Source organism: Indicator indicator, chromosome 5 (genome assembly GCF_027791375.1).
Source record: "Indicator indicator isolate 239-I01 chromosome 5, UM_Iind_1.1, whole genome shotgun sequence".
NCBI lineage: Eukaryota > Metazoa > Chordata > Aves > Piciformes > Indicatoridae > Indicator > Indicator indicator.
In genome coordinates, this window is record NC_072014.1 from 14,681,575 (window position 1) to 14,706,838 (window position 25,264).

Genomic DNA, 25,264 nt, shown 5'->3' on the forward strand with positions numbered 1-25,264 from the left:
CTGGTGAAGATTACAAGAGATGTTTATTCTAGCCCTATTCTATTATATCATGGGTAGTTCTTTCAAAAGCATATTTCTCATCTGTCTTGAAGGTGAGGAAAAGTGAGGAAAAGGTGGGGAGTGTTTAGTCCTCCTCCATAAAGCCTTCACCAGTCAAAGGGGTAATGAGTGGTGAATCCAAGCCTGTCTGCTCAAGAGATTTTATTTTCCTTTTCATTCTCTGTAGTACTCAAGTCTAGATGAAGCTGGAGCTTCCCTCTGCGATTATTAGAAAAAGGCTTGATTCAGGCTAGCTGTTTCTGGAGAGGCAGAAAGAAAACAACCAGGAAGAGGTAGAAACCTTGTCTTTGGAGGATGATGGAAAGCTGTGCACAATTGTTGACTGCTCCTGCTTCCTTCTGCCAGGCATGCTCATGACACTCATCTCCATAACAGAAGTACTTTCTATCCTTTCAATATATATAATTAGGGGTGGTGGATGAGCTTTGTATCTACCACCCCTTCTATTTTCCAAGTGCCTCTTTTCCTTTTCACGTCTCCTGCATTGCGTCAGTGCCTCCTGGCAAATTCTGTGTCTGTCTCTTAGAGCCAAGTGTGTGTCTGGCCTTGAGAAATAGACATAGATTTTTGTTCTGCCAGGGGGAGAGGCCAGGACAATCCATCTGAGATCTGAACCTGTAGTTCAAGGTGTTTTAGAGATTTCATTTCACTTAACCCATCCCCTCCAGGCGTCACTTCTGTCTGACTGTAAATCAGATTGGAGAAATAAGTGGAACTGATTGCTTGGTGCTTCAGAAGAGGGTTATGAGGCAAATCTGTGTCTTTAAAGACAGTGCCTTCTAATAAATGTTATCTGGAGAGAAATACACCAGCCCATACATAAGTAGTTAATGTTACTGCTTCATTGTTGGCTTATAAAACAACATTATCACCTCTATGATGATAATGATTAACAAGCTAATTTAAAAGGGTGGGGTCACAAAGCCATTTGGCAAATTGAGCTTTTCTCATGGTTACAATTTTTCACCACTTTACCTGGCATACCGAACCCCTGTGGTGGGTTGAAATTACCCCCAAAACTGCCAGACCAGCTCAGCTGGAAGCAAATGAAGCTATATTTACAAGCAAAATTACAAACTAGAAATGTGAAATGCAATGAATATGTACAAAATATACAATATTTCCATATATTTACAATTTATAAACAACACAAGAACCCCCCTGGTTGATAACTAGGGGGTTATCAATAGCTTCCCCTTCTCCACGCCCCTGTACAAAGGAAAAGAAAAAAAGCAGAGAGTAGCTTGTTAGTACTTAGCCACAACAAACAAGTGCAGCCAAGGTCAGCAAGCCAGCAGAAGCAACCAGCTAGTATCTGCTAGAACGAAGAGCCACGAAAAACAAAAAGTTAGTTTATTTAGACCTTATAATTATTACTCCCTTTACATCCAATGGTCATTTATTTACATTCTACCACTTTCTGCTCACCATTTGTGGAAAATTCCCTAGGCATCAGCCTGAAACTGCCACAACCCAGTAGGGCTCTTGGGCAGAGCAGTAGCAACGGATACCCCTCTGTGAGAATAGTAGTCTGGGTTTCCTCCTTTGCTTCCTCTTGGCTCAGAGTGCAGATCCCTGCATGACAAAACAAATTTCTCTTTGAATCCAGTAGACTCTCCTGAAGAGGTTAGAGGTGCTGGGCAGCCTCATATTTCATATTGGGTTGTTGGAGCTTCTTTTCTGCCAAGGTATCTTGGAGATGAGTGGCATCATTGAAATGATGTGGCCAGCAGGGCTAGGGCAGTGATTATCCCCCCGTACTTGGTACTGGTGAGGCCTCACCTTGAATACTGTGTTTAGTTTTGGACTCTCCTGTGATGCAAGACTGAGAGAACTGGGGCTGTTTAGTCTTGAGAAGGACGAGAGAGGATCTAACAACATCTATAAATAATCTGAAGGGTGGCTGTCAAGATGAAGGTGCCAGTCTCTTTTTGTCTGTCTTGGCTCTTCGTTCTAGCAGATACTAGCTGGTTGCTTCTGCTGGCTTGCTGACCTTGGCTGCACTTATTTGTTGTGGCTAAGTACTAACAAGCTACTCTCTGCTTTTTTTTCTTTTTCTTTTCCTTTGTACAGGGGGGTGGAGAAGGGGAAGCTATTGGTAACCCCCTAGTTACCAACCAGGGGGGTTTTTGTGTTGTTTATAAATTGTAAATATATGGAAATATTGTATATTTTGTACATACTCATTGCATTTCGCATTTCTGCCAGTGACAGGACAAGGAACAATGGGTACAAGCTTGAATACAGAAAGTTCCACCTCAACATGAGGAGATGCTTCTTTATAGTGAGGGTGATGGAGCACTGGAACAGGCTGCCCAGAGAGGCTGTGGAATCTCCTTCTCTGGAGACTTTGAAAACCTGTCTGGATGTGTTCCTCTGTGGCCTGCCCTAGGTGATCCTGCTTTGGTAGGGGGATTGGACTCAATGATCTCTGGAGGTCTCTTCCAACCCCTAACATTCTGTGATTCTGTGAAATTCCAGGTCAAAGTCTGAGGGTTCAGGAAAGTTGGAGACATTACTAGCTCCCTTCTCAGTGTTTATTCTCTGACCACTTAGTCAGAGTGAAGTGACAGTGTTCCTAGACATGCTGTTACATGATACTTGTGATTGTTGGTTGTTCCTTATATCAGAACTGGCAGAATATGTATAGATGGGGGTGTAATTCTCTTCCATCTCTTAGATTCTGGATAGTTTCTGTTAAAATATCCTTCATTTGTTGATTCTCTGTTATCTTGGACCTTAATATAAAAAAATGACACTTTTTTTTCAACTGCTTTTGATTTTACTTTCATTATCATATGTTCAAAATTACGCAGACTAGCAAATTTAATCTAAGTTTTTTTTAATACAGAAACCCTTGGCGTGGTTTGATATACTGTGACACTTTTCAGAGTTTGGACTTCTTAACCTTGGCAGCTCCTCACATCAAGCTGAACAGTGCAACTGAAAGCTCAGCAAAGCTATGCTCCCTTTACCACCTGTCTTGACAGTCCTTATGTAGGTGATGAAGGGTATTTATGATTTCCATGCTAGGTGAACATCCACTGCGCTTCTTGAAATTGGAAAAAATGCACAGATAGCATAGGAGATTGGATGGCCCTCACTCAAATTCACAACATAGGTCTCTATCCCTGCAGGAGTCTTAATCACTACTTTTTAGTTGTTAGCTAGTGTTGCTGACAGGAGCCCTGCCCTCAGAGCAAATACTCACTGCCCTAAGAAATGTCTCAAAACTGTACTGTTTTTTCTCACCTGTCCAAGAAGTTCATCCTGTCTGATAGATTTCACTGCTGATTTATGTGGCCGTGATACAAAGGTTGGGTGTTTCTGTGGAGCTGGTGTAACAGGTGGGAGGAAGACTATGGAGGCATTAATTAAAGCAGTAGTGGATTACAGCAGACTCACTTTTCCTTCTGTTTCTAGACATTCCCTCTCTAGTTTCCCCTAAAGTTCTTAAAATCTTACCTCCTCAGGAACAACGTAGTCTGAGTTTGGTGGTGAGTTCCATGCTTCCATTGTCTAAGCAATCTTTGATTGCTTTTTAGAGACACTCAGAGGTTTCTATTATATCTGTTCTAATTGGAATGATTGGAACAAACTTAACTAATTTTGTATTGTGGGGGGTTTTTTGGTGGGTTTGTTTTGTGGTTTGGTTGTTTTTTTCTTTCTGTTTTCCAAACAACATTATCAGAGCTACAAGTTTAAGTTGCTGTCTCTGTGGGCTAGAACTTTCAACAGTTGAGAGATGAGAAGTTCTGTCACTGTTAACCTGGCAACTTTTCTATTTTACCTTTTAATATGAAATCATATATATTGCCACACCGTGCTACGTTGCCCTCCTGTGGAACCCTCCTTCATGCTGGTAAGTATGTGCTCATACAAGAAGTCTTTGATGACTGAAAAGGGAAGACAAAGTGACTTGATTTCTCTCTGCCATGTGTAATGGTCTGGGGTTTTTCATAGAATAGAATGTTTCATAGAATGGTTTAGGTTGGAAGGGGCCTTAAAGATCATCTAGTTCCAACCCCCTGCCATGGCCAGGGACATCTTCCACTAGACCAGGTTGCCGAAGGCCTTATGCACCCTGGCCTTGAACACCTCCAGGGAGGGGGCATCCACAGCCTTCCTGAGCAACCTGTTCCAGTTCACCACCCTCACTGTAAAGAATTTCTTCCTAATATCCAGTCTAAATCTACCCTCAAGCTTCAATCCATTCCCTCTTATCCTGCCACTACAAGCCCTTGTAAAAAGTCCCTTCCTGGCTTTTTTGTAGGCCTCCTTCAGGTACTGGAAGGGTGATACAAGGTTTCCCCAGAGCTGCCTTTTCTCCATGCTGAGCAGCCCCAGCTCTCACAGTACTCTGTACTGTATTGCAATGGGAGAAGGTTTAGGGGTGAGACTAGGGCTGAGGAATGAGTACCTTCAGATGTGGACTTCTACCAGCATTGTGCTCTGCCTGGAGAGCACAGGTACAGCTCTGTCCTGATCGTAGCTCAGCATGTATTGGAGGTCAGGGTACTACTTCTGCTTTGGTGCAGGGCAGCATTGTGGCCTTAGAAATGTCTTGTGAAAGCAGGGTGCAGGGATACTGGTGAGATGGTACTGAGCAATGTGTGCTGCTCCTGGAAGTTGTCTGTGAGCAGCGGCCCTATTCTGTGCATAGTGGGCCACTGAGGAGGATTTCTCTGTGAAGGATGCTGTGCATGGTGGGCCCCTGAGGAGGATTTCTCAGGAGGATGCTGTGTTCTATGGCCGTTCCACTTATTCTCTGGGGATAGCTGGCTGCCTGCTTGTTTCTGAAAACAGAACTTTGCTCAAGTGAGGGAACTATGAATAAATTCTAGTCTTTGGATAGAAAGATCAGGAAACCTCTGGGGGCCAGCAACCCTCCAACAGGTAGTTAAACTTTGAACTGATCACACATTGCCCTCATGATCATATTAATGTGATGTATTCAAAGGGATTTCAACTTGTACCGCAGCCCCTGCTGCCTTTCATCTTCTCTGTCTTCCTGCTGAATCAGGAAAAACAACCTAGTGCATGTGCATTGTACTTGCCTGCTGCCCAAGGCTCTTGCAGACATTGCCAACATTGGTTAGTCTGCTAGTGTTTGGTAGTCCCCATATGCATAGAGAGCATAATTGTTTCTTTGGATTTATACTGCTACCCAACTGAACAATAGCACAAAGATATACAGAATAAAGTTTGACTTCCCTTTATTTGTAATTTTGATTTTTGTGAAAAACCCTCCTTGAAATCATCTAAAGTCATTTTCCCAGCACCCTATTGGTGTGTATTCAGATACTTTGTACCCATTTAGTTTGTCTTACCACTGTAGACAAGTCCTTGCCTTCTCCTGCTTGCCAGTACCACCTTAGTTTTCCAGAGCCAGGCATTGGAGACTTGGGCAGTAGGGTGGGTTGCTACTCGTGCTGGCTTTCTTAGCTTCTTCTCTCCCCAGCAGCTGCAGCACCTGCAGCACCTGAAGCCATGCTCTGGCCAGAGGGATGCTCTTGGCAGTATGAGCAGGGAGCCTGTATGAGAGGCTTCCCCAAAGCACAGCTGGTAGGAGGTATGTGGCAGTTAGTGTAAAAAGCAGTGTTTGCTTTGTTGGTTTAAACTGTGAGTGCTTAGAGGCCAGGGCCTGTCTCCTATGTTGTGTACATGTGGGTGTGTATTTTTATACCATTCCTAACACAAGACACAGTTAGGTGCTGCAGGCTGCCAAGCCATGGCTCTGTCTTGTGCTTAGAGAAGTGTTTTTCCAGATCTGCAGAGGCAGACAGTGATTCTGATCTGAACTCTGGGTCTCTCCAGAGACACAACTTGCTCTGGGCCTCTGAACACAAATATTTTCCTCCTGTTGCCACCAAGCAGCTTACCTCAGTATATTACAGGTGCAGCAGTGGTAAGCTAGCTGGAAGAGCATGGCCGCATGCCCAGAATCCTTTTGGGATGGGTTCCTTCACCAAATTAGGAAGAGAAAGCTGTATTGCACCCTCCATCAATTGCTGACCAGAATGCCATCATCAGCCACCTTTTACCCTTCATTTGAAGAACAAAACATCTGCTTCTACTACAAAGAATCTGGATTAGAGGACAGACCTTTCTCTTCATGTGTGCTAGAGGTAGAAGAGAATCTGAGCTCAGCAAAACTTAAATTTGTTTTAGGCTTGATGCTGTTTTTTTGATTAAGAGGTAGGAATGTATTTTTAAGCCTTTTCAGGTGCATGTTGAGGCTGCATTCTGTTACAGGGATAAGTCACTGGTGAATTTCTTGCTTTCTGTTCCTATTGACATACTCTTAACTTAGTTTTTTGCTAAATTTCCGCATTTCTTATGAAATGTGAGGGAGTGTTCTGCAGCTCATAGTGTGTGATTTTGTAGTTTCTCTGTTTTGTAAACTGAAATTCCTTAGGAAAGGTTTACTTCAAAGTTTAGGAGTGACTCAAACAATGAGAACAGATGTGGGCTGGGTTAGAATGCATGAGGTCTGTCACTGAAATGCTTTAGTAACAGATACAGCTGTAAAGAATGACATAAAACGTTACTGACTGACAAGATGGCCTCTTAAAGCCTCTTTTTCCCAATAGCTGGATAATGTGTTACATTTGTTTAACATACTTCTATTTTGTAATCACTTGTGTTTCCTTGAAACTCAAGACCGGATTCCAGCATTAACTGGGAGAACAACCCGGGACTCTGCCATTGTGACTCTGGGGTGTCTAAACTGACCAGCCCTGGAGCTCCGGCTGTCATGAAAGAGTGCTTATTCACTGCAGAAATTTTGACACCTTTGTTTGCATTTCCTACACTCCTTTTCCCAAGACAATAAAACACTTACTCGGGAAGTGTTACCATGAAACTTCTCTTGAGGACAGCAAGTAGAATCTTCCTTTTTGCTTGCCAGGGTAAATTAAAATGAGGATTTTACTCTTATTAGCTGCAAACATGAATGAAAAAAGGCTTCAAGGAAAAGTCATATCCTGTGCACAGCCTTGAGGTCTCTGATGAAACAAAATAACACAAAATTTACAGATGCTAAAAACAGTGATAACATCAGTTTGATGTTGCATTTTGTCTTCCTCCTATAATACAGTAAAATGGCCTGTAATTCACATTGCAAAATTGGCACGATCGGCTCTTTGAAGATATCATCTTCTTTGTATGTCTGCATGGCCAGAGTTACAAGCCAACCCACTAAAGTGCTACAACAAGACACACAAATAAACAGAGACAAGTAACACCAGCTCCTCAGGGCAGTTGCATGCTCTCAATCTGTCTTGCTTAGGTTGCAAGCTCTTCAGGATAGGAAACCTTTGTTCACTGTACAGATATAAATTCACTCCTGGTGCTTAGGAAGGTAATAGATTATGTTGATCTTATTTATTATATTACACGAAATGTAATTTTAATTCAGGGATTTAACTTTTAAGTTCTTGCTGACAGCGACAGTAGAGATTTAGAGTTTGTCTGCAGCTCTGTCTTCAGCCTGACATTTTAATCTGAGCTCTTGTGGCCTGTCAGAGGTGGTTGCTGTATTGTGAAAATTCTTTGGAAATTATGTATGTACCGTGGTTTATTGGTAGTTTTTGTATGCCTATTTTATCTGTTAGTGCTAAATGGCTTTTTGGAGGATGATTGTAGCCGTGTCACTACCTGAGTGGCTTCACTGTTTCTTTCCTCCTGTTTATTGAATACTATCAGCTTTGTCTTTTCCCTACTTCCAGCTTGCTTGGCTGTCAGACCTTCTGTAATTCTGGAATCTGCAAACAAAAAATTTCTTCTTTTAAAAAGTAAAACAAAACAGCGTAGAGGAGCTAAACTAGTTTCTGGCCACCTGTTAGAAAGTAATATCACAACCTTGAACTATGGCTTCATTTTCATATTTCATGCAGCAGCTTCTCTGCATTGTTTATATTCTGGTAGAAGGGGATCTTCCTATACCAGGATGCAATAGGAATGTCATTTTTCCTCTAACATGAGCAGATGTCCTATCTGCAGTGCTAGCAATAACATTGCTACTTCCTGTTGTTGCAGATGTTGTTAGCAGGCTAGAGCTGCAAGCACAGAGGGGAGGTCATTTGAGCCTGTACCATTCAGTGGCATCAGCATCAGTGCTACCTACGCACCTCCTTTTCCATGTGTACTCTTTAATAGTGGCCATCTCTGCTAGTGATCAGGAAGCTGCCCTGGAACACAAATTAATTTTGTTTCTACTTTACACAGGGAAGGAGTGCTTCCAAAATCTCCATTGATTTTTTCTGCCTTGACCTTTGCTTTCTCTAGATTCATTTGTGCTAAACCCAAATTGCAAGTGGTATGTTACCATATTTAGGGAAAGGGTGCCTGAACTGACTCTCCCCACTCCTGTGCTTCAGGGCACAGCCCTGTTCAAGTCTTCAATCAGCAATTATTGCATTCTTTTTACTTTTTATAGGAGGTCACTATCAAATGCTGTGACACATTTCTATCACTAATCTGGCGGGCTGCCATTCAGACCACAGGAAGCCCTGCAGAGAAGAATATGCACTTAGGGCCTTATTCCATCTTCATTATTCCCTGCACCAGCAGAATTCCTTCAAGTCTCTGGAAGTTTGATCTGAATGGAAAGTATTTTGCTTGAATAGCACCCCTTATTGAGACATTGTCACTGAGCCACAAATTTAGATGAGTGTTGTGGCTAGCAGTTCAATCTATACTGCATGGCTGTTTTTTTCACACCTACACAGGGAGTGCTAATCACTTCTAATGGTCTAGCAGGATTGTCTGGCAGTGAAGGACTTCTTGATTTTGAGAGCTGGACACTGAAGGGGGAAAAAAGTTCCTATTCAAGACTTTATCTGAGAATTTTTTTCATTTTGGCACTGAGGGGTGTTATGTATTTTAATGGTTTTCAGTGGGAAACACAACCTTACTAAAGAATGAAAGCTAGAATGAAATGTGCAAAAAAACTTGGAGGAAAAGCAACAAAGACAAAAATGTGATTTGTGTATAAAAATAAGAAATTAAAATCGTAAATGTAAGGCAGTATCCGTAGCTGCCAGTTAGATGATAATATGGAAGCCTTAAACTCTTTTCCTATCTACTTTTCTGTGCCTTAGTATATGAATGCATTGCTATACTTCTAATAACTATAAATCTTGTATGCTGTTGCTATATGGAGACTTACAGAGACAGTAACTTTGTTTTTACATTTGGATCATTGCCAATTCATTGGCAACTATTATCAGTGGTGAGTTCTTGGAACTGTAATTGTTGGGTAGTAATTTTTCTATTGTTTTAACCAGCAGCACCTAGCTGTGTTTCTGTAGTAATAAATACTGCCTCAGTCCTTCAGGGAGATTGGTAATTTTTTGTGTGTGTGTGTGTTCATGCAGTATTGTCTTCTCTTCATTTCAGGTTATTGAAGGAAAGCTGGCTCCTTTCTTAGGGAAGGTGATCAAGTTTGCCACCTCTCATGTGTATAGCTGCAGCCTTTGTAGTCAAAAGGGTTTCATCTGTGAGATTTGCAACAATGGAGAAATCCTTTACCCCTTTGAGGATATTTCTACAAGCAGGTACTGTAACGTCAGTCATACATTTGACTTGCATATCATATCCTTGTGGATTCTCAGCTTCATGAACTCTTATTTAAATAACTAGGAACTGGATCCCACTAATTCACCTCTTGGGCAGCTTCATGAGATCACGGGTCCAGGGAGGCCCACCACGAGTAGACTTGGAAATAGATCACAATACTACTTCCCAAAGCCCTGTAAGTGTCAAAACAACTAAAAGGGAAAAATCCCCAGTAGCATCACACAGTGAGCCAAATCAGACCTGGCAATGCAGCAGTATTACTACTCTTTTTTTAAAATGTTTTGGATTATGAGTAAAGGAAGGTGGGAATTTCTATTTTTAGTTTGTTTTTAATTCATCAAAAAGACAATATATCTGACAGCACAGCATTCATCCATAGGACTTTTCTGGCTATTTCAAATACAGTCACTTAAATTTGTCCTCCAATGTGTTCCATTGAAGGGAACAAAAATTGAAGACCCACTGCTGGAAACAATCAAGGTCAGCCTGTTAAAAGGGCTTTCTTAAGAATCTGATTCCCCTATATGCACAAAGATGTTAAATTATGAGTAATCTAAGACTACTCTTTGGAGATTTTCAGCCTGACCTGTGTTTCAAAGACTGTTTGCACATTCTTCTTCCAAACTCGTTTTGTAAAAAGCGTGTTCACAAAGCAGTGGGCATAAGCTGAACAAGGTGTGCAGCTCAGCCCTATAAACAATCTTCAAAAAAAGAATCACAGAATCACAGAAACGTTCAGGTTGGAAAAGACCCTTGGGATCACAAGGTCCAACCAATAACCCTGCTCTACAAGGTTCACCCCTAAACCATATCCCCAAGCACCACGTCCAAACAACCTTTAAGCACATCCAGGGTTGGTGACTCAACCACCTCCCTGGCTTGGTGAACATGTCTGCCAGCTCCTTCAGCACCCTTGGGTGTGTAGCCCATCCAGCCCCATAGGCTTCTGTGTGTCTAAGTGGTGTAGCAGATCACTGACCACTTCCTCATTTGGTGTGATGACCTCATTCTGATTCCCCTCCCTGACTCCTAGTTCATGAGGCTGGGTGTCCAGGACACTGCTGATTCCAGCAGCATGTATCTAGGGTGCATGGTGAGATAGACTGAGTTAAAAAGAGAAGGACTGAAATTGACATAAAACATAAGATGTTTATTGAGACATACCGTTGAAGATATTCCCAAAAGATTGATGAGAACATGTGAGAGTATTTGGGAGGACAGGTTTACTTGACACGTCTGTGCATTTGATTTGTTGGGGGGGATTTTTGATCACCAAACCATTGTTGTTGGGTATATTGTTACCCCACCCTTCAGCTGAGATCAGACCTACCTTGCAATTACAGAGTTATAACCTTCTGAAATCAAGTAGTATGTGTCAGCAGTTCAGTAAAAGCCAAAAGAAGCTGCTCTAGCAACTATCTTTACGTGAATGAGAAGCCAGAAATTACTTTTGTTTGTGTTGCCCAGATGTTAAGTCATGGTTGATGTCATGCCAAAGACAGTGGTCTTTGTTAATGATTTTAAATAAAACGCAATCAGCATGAAAGGTTCTCCAATACTTACCTTCCTTATTTTGTCAGCAGTCATTATGCTTTTATTCCCAGTGTTTTCCATTTCCCTTCCTAGTTAGTTTTCTCATCTCATTACTACTTGTTTGTGCACATGCACCTTTGTGAAACTAATCAGACTATTTCAGTTCCATATTTTTGCTCCTTCCCACCTTCAGGATGGAGTCAAGTCATGCCGGCAGAGGAGCTTGTGTGTTTTACTGTGCAGCTCCATCAGCTGCAGAGGGAGTAGTGAGGGAAAGCCAGGCAGAGGGGGTTTGTGTTTGTTTCCATTTCTTACAGATGAGATTTCTAAGGTGGGTGATCTGAGCACTATGATGAAGAGAGCAGTTAGAAAGAGGTAGATGGATAGCATAACCTGTGGCAGATGGAACAGCAAAACACAAAAGGTTCGTGTGAAGACTTGCAGTTATACCTGGAATTTCTGATGACGTGTTCAGCTTTTCTCCTTAGTTAAGTGTCTTACAGAGCTCTGAGCAAACAGCTAGCTCTCGTTTGTGATTTAATTGTACTCTTCTGTGTCCACAGTGTGCACTGAGAATTGGTTACATTTCCCTTTCTTTGTCCTGGTTTTCTGGAACTTCTGTCTACAGCACAGTCTTCACATTTCATAGTCCATAGTAGACTGCCAAATACTGTGGCTGTGGCTCCTGAGTTATGGAGGGAAAAGCAGCTGAGCTCTGAAGACCATGTGTTTTTTTCCTACTGAATGTTGCTCATTCACTTTTGAGTGTGCTACTAATTCTAGCAGCAAACTAGGCTGTTAGGTTAGAAATATTCAACAGTGGATGCATGACAGCTATTGCAAACTTCACCTCTCAGATGAATGCTTGAAAATGAAGTCTGGGGGTGGGTAAGGGCTATTTGTGCGTGTCTGTGCTGTGCTGGCATTTGTTTTTCTGGCTAACTCCCTGACCTTTCTTGCTCTTTGGAGAGAAGAGTGACAGCTGGCAGAGGGACCATTACAATTCCAAGGTGGTTCTCAACTGGCTGCTACCTTCCATCTTCATGGTCTCTTAGGTCAGCTTTGAGGTGGAAAGGCTGTTTCTCTCCACAATATCCTCAGCATTTTGTGGAGCAGTCTTCAACAGCAATTCATGAAGGATGGATCTTCTTTAGATAACTAGAGCTTGAGAGAAAAGGAGCGGTCTCTTGAGTGCTGGAGTTTCTCTTTGGTCAGGTTATTTGCCTGAGAGTCATTTCTGTCGGTACTTGAGCAAACAGGGTGAATACCTGGGTTATGCACTCCTCAGGGTTTGAATACACATATTGCATACCCTTCTCTCACTAATCAGCATGACACATTCCTTTGTTGGCAAACAGTTCCAAAGCAAACACAATCAGTTCACTTAATTAGCGGGTCTGGGGGCTGTGTTTGGCAGGCTCTTTACATCCTGCTCAACAATACAGTGCAACAGTTTGCTGCCTTGAATATAAGGGTGGGCCTCACAAAGTCATAAGCTTTCTACTGACATTTCCTTTCTGAGGCTTTTCTTGGGAGGTGGCCATTCTGCACAGAGCTTAGTGATAGCTGTGATTCAGTGGTTAAACGATTTCTTCAAAGCTGTCGTGTCCTTTTGGATGCCTCTTCCAGTCAGTTCCTCTTTTCTGTCTTACCTATATTTGTATAACAGTTCATCAGAATTCTTCCTACATGTCACAATTTTGGCATCTTTTTGAAGGCCTTTAAATCATAAGAACTGTAGTTAAAGCCTCCTGAGTTAATTGCAGATGTCATAGACCAAATTGCTTTTGCTGGAGCTCTGGCAACTTCCCATGAGCATCTACCTCCCAACTTTGGACCAACTGGGTTTAATTTCTTGGACCAACTTTGCCAATTTTTGCAAGTGTTGTGAAATGCATTGAAATATCCCTGGTTATAAATTTGCTTCTCAGAGCTATCCTTGCCCATTTGTTAGCAGCCAAGCACTGCCCTTCAAGTTGTTCTGATATTATTTGTTCTTCATTATCATAGTGAAAAGTCATTTGTTTCTTTCTCCAAAAATTAAAAAAAAAACAGATTTGAAAAGAAAATACCTGTGTAGTGGTACTGTTGTCTATGATGTGTGGCTGTATTTGCTTTTTAACCTAGAACAATTTTTAACAGCTTTTAAATCTTGAGGAATACTGAGAAAAAAATACCACTGGAACAAGAATAATTTTAAAAGGCTTTCTGTCCAGTTAGATAATTAAGTAATTATAGTTACGGTTAAGATTATTATAAGCTGCCCAGTTAATAAAGTGTTGGTCTCACCTGTGTGTCAGCATCCTAGTGACTACTTTCACAGGCAGTTTGTGGGGTTTTGTTGGTACAGTTGCTTGCTTGGTTAAAAACTATTAAGTCAATTCATTGCCTTTTATGTTGTGACTGCAGATGTATGTGAACCATGAGGAGTTGCTCTTTTGTGTCCATGCTTATTTATCAAAGCTAAACTGTTTTCACTTTGTGAAGTTATTGTGTTCTGCAGATCATTTAAGACATGTAGACCTTTTAAGATACAAACCAGAAGACCCAAGTTTAAAATAGCTGTGTCACAGAACCGGCTTGACTATATCAACCAGCTTCAACGCTTCCATAATCTTTGGCCACCATCCTGATAAGACTCAATGAATGTACTTTACACAAGTATACAAGGCAAGAAGTCTTACTAGAGGCTGTATTTAGTTTTATGTGCCTACCAGAGTCTTTTCAGCTCTGCAGCTGTTATGGATGCTGCATCACTGCACAAAAAAAGTTTTGAGCTCTTGGGAGAATGTTAAAGATAGGTATTAAGTGGAGAGACTGAAATGTAACAGGGCATAGACATCACTCTTAAGTGCATCATTGTCCCTCTTGCTTTGATCAATTTGGTTTGTGCTAGACAGCCTTACCCAAACCCAGTTCACCTGGGCTGTGCTAGTACTTAGCACCTAATTTCAGAAAGAGCATAGCTTATCAGATGTCCATAGTTGGTTCAAAGCACCCTGAAGTGATCTGCTCAGCACTTCTTTAAAGAAACTTAGCACCTAAGTAGATGCTAAGTTCTCTTGATAATTTAATTTCACCTCAATCTGTCAAAACTGGTCGAAGTCTTCTGGCTCAGATCTTCTGTTTTTGTCTGCACAAGGTAGCACAGTAATGTTATCTAAAATATATGAAGAGATAAAATACACTTTTTCATCAAGCATTTTGGAACTAAATTAGCTTTAGAGGTCAGTTTTACCTGCCTTATGTCAGAGTGGTATTAACTAGAACATTCAGTGTAAAGGCAGATATTTATTTCAAGTAGGAAGATCTCTGCAGTGCTGCTGTGTGCTCTTCCCTGCTGGCTGAACATGGCAGCCATTTCACTTTCAGTTTTGAGTTTTGAAGCTTCCCTGCTATGCCTTCTTTCTTACTCTAGATATTTTCAACTGACAGTGAAGACCTTTTAATTCCTCCTCTTCCTTCCTCGTGCAAATTTCCTGTTAAAGGCTTCTCCATCTACCAAATATGGTTCCTTGTAGTCCAGACAACTGCTTTTCAATTGCTTTTTAGCCCACAAAAGCCAACACTGCCAACACTAAGTGCTCAGAACTTCCAAGATTACCTTAAGAATCTCATTGTTTATATACTTAATTTTTTTTTTTAATGATAACTTCCTTTTTTTCCCATATTGGGTTCAGATAGGCATGTCTTCAGCATTATAGCTCAAAGTCCAGATGCCTTTGCCTTTCTCTTCTATTAAAAGCATATATCCTGGCTTAATCACAGGATTTCCAGAAATTTTGGGCTCCAGCCCAAAACAAATTGTGTGAGCACCCAAAACAAAGGCCTGTTCTTCGGTTTCTCTGGGTATAGTATTGGAGAAGTTGACACAGAGGGTCAGCCCATTGGTGATTTTTCTTTCCCCTCTAGTGAGCTGCCCATTTTTCCCCTCATTTGTGAGGCTTTAGTGCCTGACTGCTTTGAACATCTGTTGCATGACAGTCTTGGTGGTGGGTGCTGGCACGACAGCATGAGGAGCAAGAGACGGTGCATTTGGGGAGGCAGTCAGTGACAAGCCCTGGATGGCCAAGGCAGGGCAGGAGCTTATTCATTAATCCTTTCCCACCTGCCTGGGGCACTTCTTCAGCATCTCAGTCTAATTCATGCTGGGTAAAAATGTGCAGACCCTGGTCTGGCAATTTTCATGCACAGACTCCAGTCAACGTGACAGCCATCCTGCAGTGGCGTTACTAGAGCAGCAGTGGTAGTTTTGGTCACAGATGCTGCATGCAGTTGTGCTTGGGTTGGTCTCTGTGGCTGTTGCAGAGGTACAAACTCCAGGCACTTCACCTTACAAATAAGCTTTTTCAAGTTCTGCTGGCATATCAAGGGTAACCCCCATCTGATGTGCAGGTATATGGAAAGGAAAACACGATTGTGCTTTGCATCACGGGCTCCCTGAATTAATCAGTCGTGTAACAATTTGAGGGCCTGGGTAGTGAGCTTTGTCTGGGGGGTGGTTGACCTTTTTTTCTTTTCTTTCTTTTTTTTTTTTTTTCCTTGTCCAGAGGCAAATTTTTCAGAAGCAAGTCTGAAGTATTAACTGGTTTTAGGTATGGTATTTTAAAACACAAACCTGTGTTTAGTAAAGATCTTAAATGTGTTATACAAGACATTATCTTAACAAGCTCTTATTGGGACAAATCAATGTCACATTAGTACCAACTTTCTTCCATTCATTTACTACATGGCTATCCTTCCTTAGGCAGGCTCCTTGTGTTGGTTCCTAGGCAACTGTAATAATATTACTGCATGTGTGTGTCAGGCTTTGTGTGATTGCCTTTGGGGCTTTTTTTTTGTGTTGTAAGCAAACACAGTCTAGTTCATTTTCCTTTTCTTTGTGTTCTACTAAAGTCTCTGGGAGTTTTGAAGGGCATGTCTGTGATACTCACAGCTGAGCAATTCAGATATACTTCCAGACAGACACATATGCTTAGTGTGGGATAGTGATCATGCTGGAATGCCTAGACAAGGTTTAATTTTAGCACAGCTGAGTTACAGGTGGCTTAGTATTTTGGATGCTTGGTGGATGTATAGCATCATCTAAAGAAAACATAATGTTCTATCTTGTTTTCAGTCTACATGAAGGGAAAGAAAACAAATTGAGTTCTAGTCAATGAAATCCTTACTGAAATCCCTTTCAAGGGATTACTCACTTGAGGAAATGTGTGCAAGGTCTGGTACAGAGGAAAGCTGGTTTTTAAATTAAAAAATTGAAGGTAATGCATAAAATAACAAGAGAAAGGATGGTGGTGAATATGGCACTGTGCTGAGACAGGTGAGCTATTTGCCCTTATCAGCTCTTCTGATTGCTCCTGGCTGACTTTGAGCAAGCGAGTTCACCTTGTTTTCCCATTTGTGGGCTGGGAATGGCTACATATCTGTCATCCATCAGTGCATTTCGGGGATAAACAGCATAACCATGAGCTGCTTTGATTCCCCACTTGGTGTTTGTAAGCCAGACAGAGACAGCTCATGTGCATGGTACCTAATAAACCTTGCTAGTCCCAGCTTCATCCCAAGGTGTTGAATCAATCATGCTGATCATTTTGTCAACCTGTAAGATTTCTAGGAGACAAATAAAACTGTCTTTCAGATGACATCCTGGGTCACCAGTTGATCATCCCTTGTTTATTTTGTCTGCCTAAGGTAGAAGGCCTTTGAGAAGGCTCTTTATGTTGCATCTGCCTCTTTGGGCTCCTGATCTTATCCATGATCTTATCCTAAATGGTGGTGCAGTACAGAGGAGAAGTATGAATATAATCAATTGGTTGTGCAGAATCTAGAGTTACTTGAACAATAAGCCCATGAAATACGTGTGGGAAGCATAAAAAGCATTTGCCAGAATTTGCAATTTACCACACATTGATATGTATACGTTTCGAACGCACAGACTTAATGGGAGATACTAACATTGGCATTTCCTCAGCATACAAGGAATGATTTTATGCTTTTAAAGCAGAAAGGCTTTTCTCTTGTAAGTAGTAATGATAATAAGAGCATTATAATGCTTGTCTAGCTGTGAAGAGCTTTGCCCTTTCTCTTTTACAGTTTTCAATGTGATACAAATTATTTAGAAGATTGACTAATTCTCTGCATTTCTGTTACTCTGATGTTCAAACAAGTAAAACATCCTTAAGACATAAAACAACCCCTTACAGTCTCAACAGAAATCGAGTAGGTCAGGAAAGAGGGAAAAAAAGAAGAAAATACTGAAATAGAGAGGAAACTATTTCAGATGCCACCTGAGAAGACTGAAAGTCTGTGTGAAAACAATACACAATGTTCACCAGTTCTTCAAATAGTGTTTGAAAAGTAACAAGATATTGTTGATGATATTTGTATCATTTATTAAAGAAGGAAACATGAAAGCCTTGAATGGCTATGGCTCTTCAGCTTATTACTAGTGATATACAGAAGTCTCACAAAAGATACAGAGACTTTTGGGCCTATAGCCAAAGAAGTCAGGATTCAGAAAGGGTACTAGAACTGTGAAACTACCTATGACAACAACTTGGATTAGGGGAAAGGTAAGAAGTGTGGAGAACTACTGGGTGAGCCTTTTATAGACTACAAAAATATTTGGGGTTTGGTTTGTTTGTTTGTTTGTCCTCCAGAGGAGAAAAGCTTTTTGGAATATCAAGGCTTCAAAACAATAGTGAAAAAACCTGTGAAACTCACATGTGAGGATAAAATTAGATGTCAGGATTAGATAAGCAGCTCTCTGTTTGTAATATTCTAAGAAGTAGTATAGTTTTCATGGGGTATTTGGTATCACTGGAAAATTTCCCACAGTGAGATTAGGAATGGTCAACCAGTTGACATTTCCAGAGTCGGTTAAGACTGTACCTAATATTATGAAAAGCAGATTCCTTGGGGTAGTATAACTCCATGACTTAACCATTTGCACAGAAGTAGAGCAAGATCAGTGTTGCCCCCTGGCCTTGGTAACTTTCTTTAGCAGTGAGGGGATACGAGCATGCAGAGAAGGTTGACCCATATAATCCACTCTACTTGTCCCTGTGGAGAGCAAGAAGCAGTTTTGTTCTCAAACTCAGAGGCACTATTCTTCCAGGCTGCTGTTTTGTTGTCATTGTTCCCCGTGGCTGGGGCTTGCAGTACCTCAGGCTTCACCTGGGAAAGCGGAAAATAGGAATTCAGAGAGTGGCATTCAGGGGTGAGGACATGGGAATGGAGCAACAAAAGTCATGATAGCTGTCAGTGTAGTGGACTGTGAAGTCTGGGGAGATTGTTTGCACTACCTCTGGTTAGCACCTGATGGTGTGGGGCCCTGGTCAGAGCTTCAGCTATTGCAACAGTCCTAATAAATAACAGTGCAGACATTTCTTCTCTCTCTTTTGGTTCTGAGTCATGTGAGAGAAGTTTTTTCCATTAAGCATGTTTCTGAAGAATGAATTCATAATAAACACCATCAATCTTTGTTTTCTTTGCTGATGGCCTTTGACTGTGGAGAGCAGATATGCTGACTCCTTTCTCATACAGCTCTGTCCATTTCGGCAGCAATTTCCGATAAGTTTTGCCACCTCCATGCATACTGTGGAGAAATACTGAGCGGGTGTAGGGAGTGGGAGTGTGAGAGCATAAAATTACACTCCTTGTCAATCATTACCCTCTAGCAACGTCCAGTGTACTGTAAATTGCTGACTAACAAGGCAGAATTAGCTTGATAAAATCACCATTAGTGTCATTTCAGAGTGATGTAAAGTTTTAAAGACACTACTGTCTTCTCTCTCTCCCTCATCCATTAGGGTCTGTCTGTGGAGATCCCAATCCAGCCAAGCTCGGATCCCAGTCCAGCAAAGCATCCAGCACGTGCTTCATTGTTGGCAGATCAGTAAACACAAGGAAATCACTGGGATATGAGTCCTAAGCATGTACTTATGTGCTTCACAGGATCAGGGACATAACACACAAACTCTCTGAGTGCAGAAATGATAAATTGTGGGCCAATTTCTTGATTCAGAACCAGATTCAAACTCACTAGCCAAACTTAGAAATACAACAGTCAAGTTTTACTGCAGGAGAGCATAGAAGTTACTAGATTTACAGCACTGTACTTTGTCTCTTTAAACTTCCTTATTTGAGTTTTACCAGTTTATGCTAGCTAGAAATGTGCCTCTCCAAACCTTTGCATAGCCTTCTCAAAGCTAAGTAATTTCTAAAATTTAGAGCATGTTAGGATTCATGCATAAAAAAGTGCAGACAGTTCAGGAACAGTTATGCAGGTGAGATGCAGGTGCAGCTAATGTAGCTAATTGTGCTGACTTCAAGTCTTGAAGACAAGAACCTTACTTCTGAGAGAAAGGAAAAAAAACAATGGCAAACAACAAAACAACCCACAACAAAAGCAAACAAAATAGAGGTATGACAACGGACACTTGAATTTCTCACATAGTCGTTTAACTACAATAGCTGCAAAAAAGGAACAGTGCAAGGCATTTCAAGACTTCTCACAGAATCACCAGAGTGTGACCAGTGGCCCTCATTTGTATTTTAAAATTGCTCTGAAGTTTGATGTTTTGTTGCTTTCAGGATTTGATTACCCATTTGGAATGTAAGACTTTGTACCTCTGACACTGTCATCCTTTTGGGTTTTTTTTCACTTGATTAAAGAGCAGTAGTGATTTAACTCATCACTACAGAGGGTTATTTGCATTGAAAAGCTGAGAATGTCCAACTGTTTAGCTGTAGCCCACAACATGAGCCTGTCATCTTGTTTGAGCAGTTAGTTTGTTTGAAGTCATTTGAGAACAGAATATCACAGTTTTGAATGCCAGAAGCTCTATGTTGATCTAGACCAATCTTGAGCAGGACACAGAGCAGAAAATATCACTTACTTCTGTTTCATTTTTTATGGTGTGGAATGACTTCTGCTGCTGCTGAACAGCTGACCACGGAACTTCAATGAAGAAAATGTTTTCTTGGCTGTTGTGAATGCTGAAATGGATATTCATGAAAATTAATATTGTTAATCTTCATTTGCAAACCAAAGCAGCAAACTTGTCTTTCATAAAACAAAATTTATATCTGTTCTGTGATAGACCTGAATGTAAGTTAAGAAGATAAATATTAATAATTCTAAACATTTGTCTGTAAAGAAGTGCTGGGACAGATTTTTATCAACTGCACATGGATGCAAGTCAACTTATTTTATGGTCCTGAGTTGTTTTACACCAGCAGAGGTGTGGGCAAGCCAGTGTCTTTTACACCTCCTCTCTTTTGAAAACATATGCTCTTTTTGCTACCAGAACTGTTTGAAGGAATGTCTACTGCCCACAGTCCGTGTGAACTCCATTGCATGCTCTGGTCTTATTTTGTCTTTCAATTTTGACACTAATTTTTATTTGCAGGTGTGAAAGCTGTGGTGCTGTCTTCCACTCTGAGTGCAAAGTAAAGGCTGTGCCATGTCCCAGGTGTGTGCGTAAAGAATTGCAGAAGAAGCAGAAGTCCTTCTGGAGGCGACTGAATATGGATGAAAACTTTGAAGAGTCTTGCAACATGTTTGAGTTGTCATATCAGAACACATGAGACCCTTAAGGCAGTGGCCAACCTGAAGAGAATCCCTTTCCCAGCTGCCAGCTCAAGCAACTTGTCAGCTTAGCCAGGCAGAAATCTTTTGCAAAATAATATCCGATGTTCTTCATCTGTGAATAGCAGCTGCCAAAGTGGCCATAAAGCCTTGTTGGCTTTGAAATACCAATGGCTAAACTGCATTTTGCTTTCAAGTCCAGCAGCTAACTGTCATACAAAATGTGGTTTACTTGAAAAGCTTTAGGTTTACCTAATTATCACCTAACTTTTTCTTTTCCACCTCTGGAGAAGACTTTTCCTCAAGGCAGAAACTATTTGCTGCCATGACTGCATTATTTTTTTATGTTGTTAATTTAGAATTGATGAATCATCTACTTATTTATGTGTTTTATTTATTTATTATTAGCCTTGGCAGAGTTTCTGCCAAGGTGTTTCACAGAACCTGATAGGACAGGGATGATTTTAAATCCTTATGTGGCAGATGGCTCCGTTTCCTCATGTTTCAAGTGAGCTGTTTTTAAAGGATCAGTGCGTTTACACATCACACCTCCCTGAGGAAGTAGAAGTATCTCCCATCAAACTTTATTTGGGTGCTTGCATACCTAGGATACAGAATATTTCCTTCTTCAGCTATGTTTATATATTTATAACCACCCCAGCGAACTACTCCATATGCAGGTAAGCAGGGGACTGGTTATGTTCAGGCTGGGTGTTTTGGTTAAGCTCCGTCACAGAGGTGCATTCTCAGTCTTTGTGAGGCCTTGTCCTCCTCTCCAGTAGTACAGTGTTGGTTCTGACCTCCTGCTAGTCTCATGTTTTAATACATTTTAAGTGTCCACATTGGTTTTGATTTTACTTCTTGAATTTTACTTTAAATGTTTATCCAAATTGAATCTGTTAGACTGATAGTTAGGAAGGTGGTCTTGCCCACGTTAGTTAGAAAATATCTCCAAAATGATGAAATGCTAGTTTGCTGTGTTCATGTAAAAACTTGTGCCCTGGGTTCTCTCTGCGCTCTAATGGATTTTATACTTCTGTAGTGAAGTTCTGTAAAGAGTGAAGTTCCTCGAGGTATTTTCTTCTCCACACATTTGGAACACAGGAAAGTATTAACCACAATGAATTACACATATTGTGAAAGGGAAGTACGTGGTGGATTTAACTGGGGAGATGTCATCACTGGCATTGTTTGATTCATTGCAGTTTAACCTTCAGTGAGCACTTGGGAGATTGTCCTCCCTCCAGTGCACATTCTAACTCTTTTTCCAGACCCTTCAGTAATATGTGTATTACATGAATTCACATATACACACACACATCTCTAGATACAGAAAACAAGTATGGTTTCAGGAGAAAAAAGCCAGTCACATGCATGTGTATTCCTCCTCTTCTCTCACATAGGCTTGTGGAAATGCAGACTACTTATCTTTGCTTCCTATATAATCTGCAGTCAGAAAGCAGTCTAGCTCATTGAAACACTTCATTAACTGCTGAAGTATTTTAAATAAAAAAACCAGGATGCATCATGCTTATGTTAAAAGGTAGAATGCTACAACATGTTACCTTGTACTGGAGTATAAGGGGTTACCTTTTCCAGCTTCCAGTCAAAGAAAGTAGCTGAATCTGAGCTTTCTCAAATTTGAGTGCAATTTATATATGTGTGTGTGTATATATATATATATATATATATAAGCATGTTTATATCTGTATACATTAGACAACCAGTGCCTTTCTTTTCCAGAAGTCCTTCTCTCAGTGGGATTCTTCGGAAAGAAGTGAGGGTTTTTCCATGTTCTTAGTAAAGTAGTATAGGGATTCCCATGTTTAATAAACCCAGTGAATCATGCATCTTTGTCACCAAAATTACTGCTTTCCCTACACAACGATGTCTCTGTCTCAGCTCACCGTTTCTCATGTGAAATGAGTTGCTTTCAGCTATCATCCTTAAACACATAATGTTCCTTGCAAGTCCATTCCCACGTGAAAAATTCCCTGCATGTTCACAAATGCAAACACTGGGGAAGCATTGTGGAATTAGTCATGCAAACAGGAACTGCAGTGGTACTGGCTGAATAAACAGTACGCTCCCATGTTTTTCAGCATGTGTCACTACAACTAGTCTTGTGGCAAAGCCAGTAGCTCTGAAACTGAATGTGTCAAGTACTATTTCTAATTAGCTCTAGACATAAAGGTGGGTCATTAATGAAAAAAAGGTGATGTATTTCATATCTTTGTGCTCTAGTATTTAAGATACCTCACAGCACTGTTCCATGTCCGGCTTGGTTTAGGGAAGGCTGCTTGTGTGCACTATCAAAACCCCTATGGAGTTAGAGAATCAAGGTTCAGGCATTACAAACTATTAGTTACTTTGACAGATGTCCTGATTTCCAAAGTACCAGTCATTTGGGTGGTTAGATTCTCTAGCTGAATTCTGGAATGACAACATGGAGAGCACTGGCGTTACCCTGGGTTTGTACAGGTATGACAGAACAGTTTTTTTGCTAATGGAGGTTTACAGAATAAAAAGAGTATGATGCCACCCAAACTGCTGGAATTAGTCATGGGCCTATAGGCACTGCTATTACTAAAGGCAAAGAGCAGAAGTGTGTTGTCATGATATGCTCGCAGTGTGCGAAGCTTTATGTAAGAGTTTGTTTTACAATACAGATCTAATTAATTTATTTAAAATCTGGTGGTGTTGTAAATAAGTCAGTTTCTAAAATGGGTATGTGTTCATTTCTGTTGGAAAAGTAATGTAGCCTCTCACAGTAGTTACAGGAACACAGATAATGTGGAAGATGCTTTCCTTTCAGAGCTCCTATCCAAAAAAAGTAATTCCATGTGAACAGGTAAGGTAAAATCTTCTGTCACTGCGTTTCATAAGCATAGTGAAAAGCTTGATCCTGCCCTCAGAAGGTGCAGATGAGGTGAGAACAAACCCTGGTCATTTTTCAGGACTGCAAGGCAAAGCATAAACAAACTACTGCTCATGTTGCTAATTCTCGAAAGACCTAACTCTAGAAGGACAGTTCTCCTGCAAGAGTCATCTACTGGTAACAGAGACTCAGCCCAGGGCTTTGTAGGTGGTTTGGGTCTCAGGCAATGCTGTGCCCTTATGTGGCTATCTCTGCTATACTAACAGTGCTGCATGCTGGTCCACACTGCTCCTCTTTCCCATTCTGCAGCCCACAGCTTGCACATGGCTCTGTTCTACAGGCTTCTGGGTGGGCATCAGGTGGAAAAGTACATGGGATCTTTCCAGTTTCACAACTCTCTATCCTGGCGCACACGGGTGAAATGGTGTATTAATACTTCTAGTCTCATCCTACCTATGCGTGAAATAAATTTGAAAATTAGAATTTAATTGTGAAATAAGAATAAAATGTGCTGTTTGTCTCCTTCAGACAGAAGGTGCATTCATAGCTGATGGAGGAGGAATTGATGTGTGCATCTAGTTGCTACTTTTGCTTTTACGGAACTTAGTAGAAATAGGGTGTTTCATTGCAGTGGACTGTAGTTTGACCCTCTACAACTATTTAGAAACTTCTCATCTCAGTTTAGTTATTCGGAGATAATTGTACTCTAGGACACTGTTGAGATCCTTTCTCAAGTCTCTTCATCTTTATCCTGACCCTCTAGCTGTTCTTGAATGAGAAGCAGGGCCTACTTAGGGGATGCAAAGCACAACTGTTTTAAATACCAATGACAGCAGATAACAAATACCAATAAAAAGAAAAATTTGTATCTCTGATTTAGGAATCTTTCTGCTGCTTTTTTTGGTCTGTTTAAGGTGATGAAAAATGATGGGGTAATGGTGTGACAGTATACTATGAGCTCATTAATGGGATGATAGTAGTTGTGAGTGTTTCCTAGATAAGTGAGAAGGTACTTTTTGGAATGGAGGTTGAGTTTTTCACAGTACTCCACAGGTTCTGATGGCCCTGTTAGGAGTGAATCATGAGCTCTAGAGCTACTCTTGTCAAGGCTACTCTTAACATCAGGATACTGTATGTATTATAATGGATTAATGATAATGTCCTGAAAGGCTTTATAAAAAAAAAAAAAAAAGTCAGAGGATGTCTGCTCACAATGCAGTGGGGAAGCTGCAGTTGTGTTTTGGTTTGTCACTGTAGCGAAAGCCACCAAGTTTCCTGGGCTTCCCAAGGTCACAGCCAGGATTGCAACCAACTGTTGATCTATATAAAAATAATATAATCAAGTAATAATCATAATCTTTCCTCTTTTTTCTGTTGTTCTGCTGCAAGCCAGTCCCCTCTCTCTCTGTCTCCTTCCCTCTCTTTGCTCACAGTGCTGTGTTTTCAGCTTAGACTTCGAGCATATAGTTCATTGTGTTGCTTTTGAACCAGTTGAGTCTGATCATTCTCTCCTTGGTGATTTGCCTTCCAATTTTCTCTTCCCAGTAGGAGTGCCTTACAGTACTGTATATTAGTGTCTATCTCTCTGTTTTGGATTTCCTGATTCAATTTGCTGTTTG

At 40.9% G+C, this 25,264-nt stretch overlaps 1 protein-coding gene across 1 annotated transcript in view; it reads left to right on the forward strand.

The window, feature by feature from the left end:
* Positions 1 to 20,766, forward strand: part of PLEKHM3 (pleckstrin homology domain containing M3) — a 71,460-nt gene extending 50,694 nt beyond the window's left edge. Inside the window, exons 6-7 of the mRNA XM_054381349.1 lie at positions 9,463 to 9,620; positions 20,589 to 20,766. Coding sequence (XP_054237324.1) covers positions 9,463 to 9,620; positions 20,589 to 20,766 — 336 coding nt within the window. The remainder of the gene's footprint in view (positions 1 to 9,462; positions 9,621 to 20,588) is intronic.
* Positions 20,767 to 25,264: the final 4,498 nt, after the last annotated feature.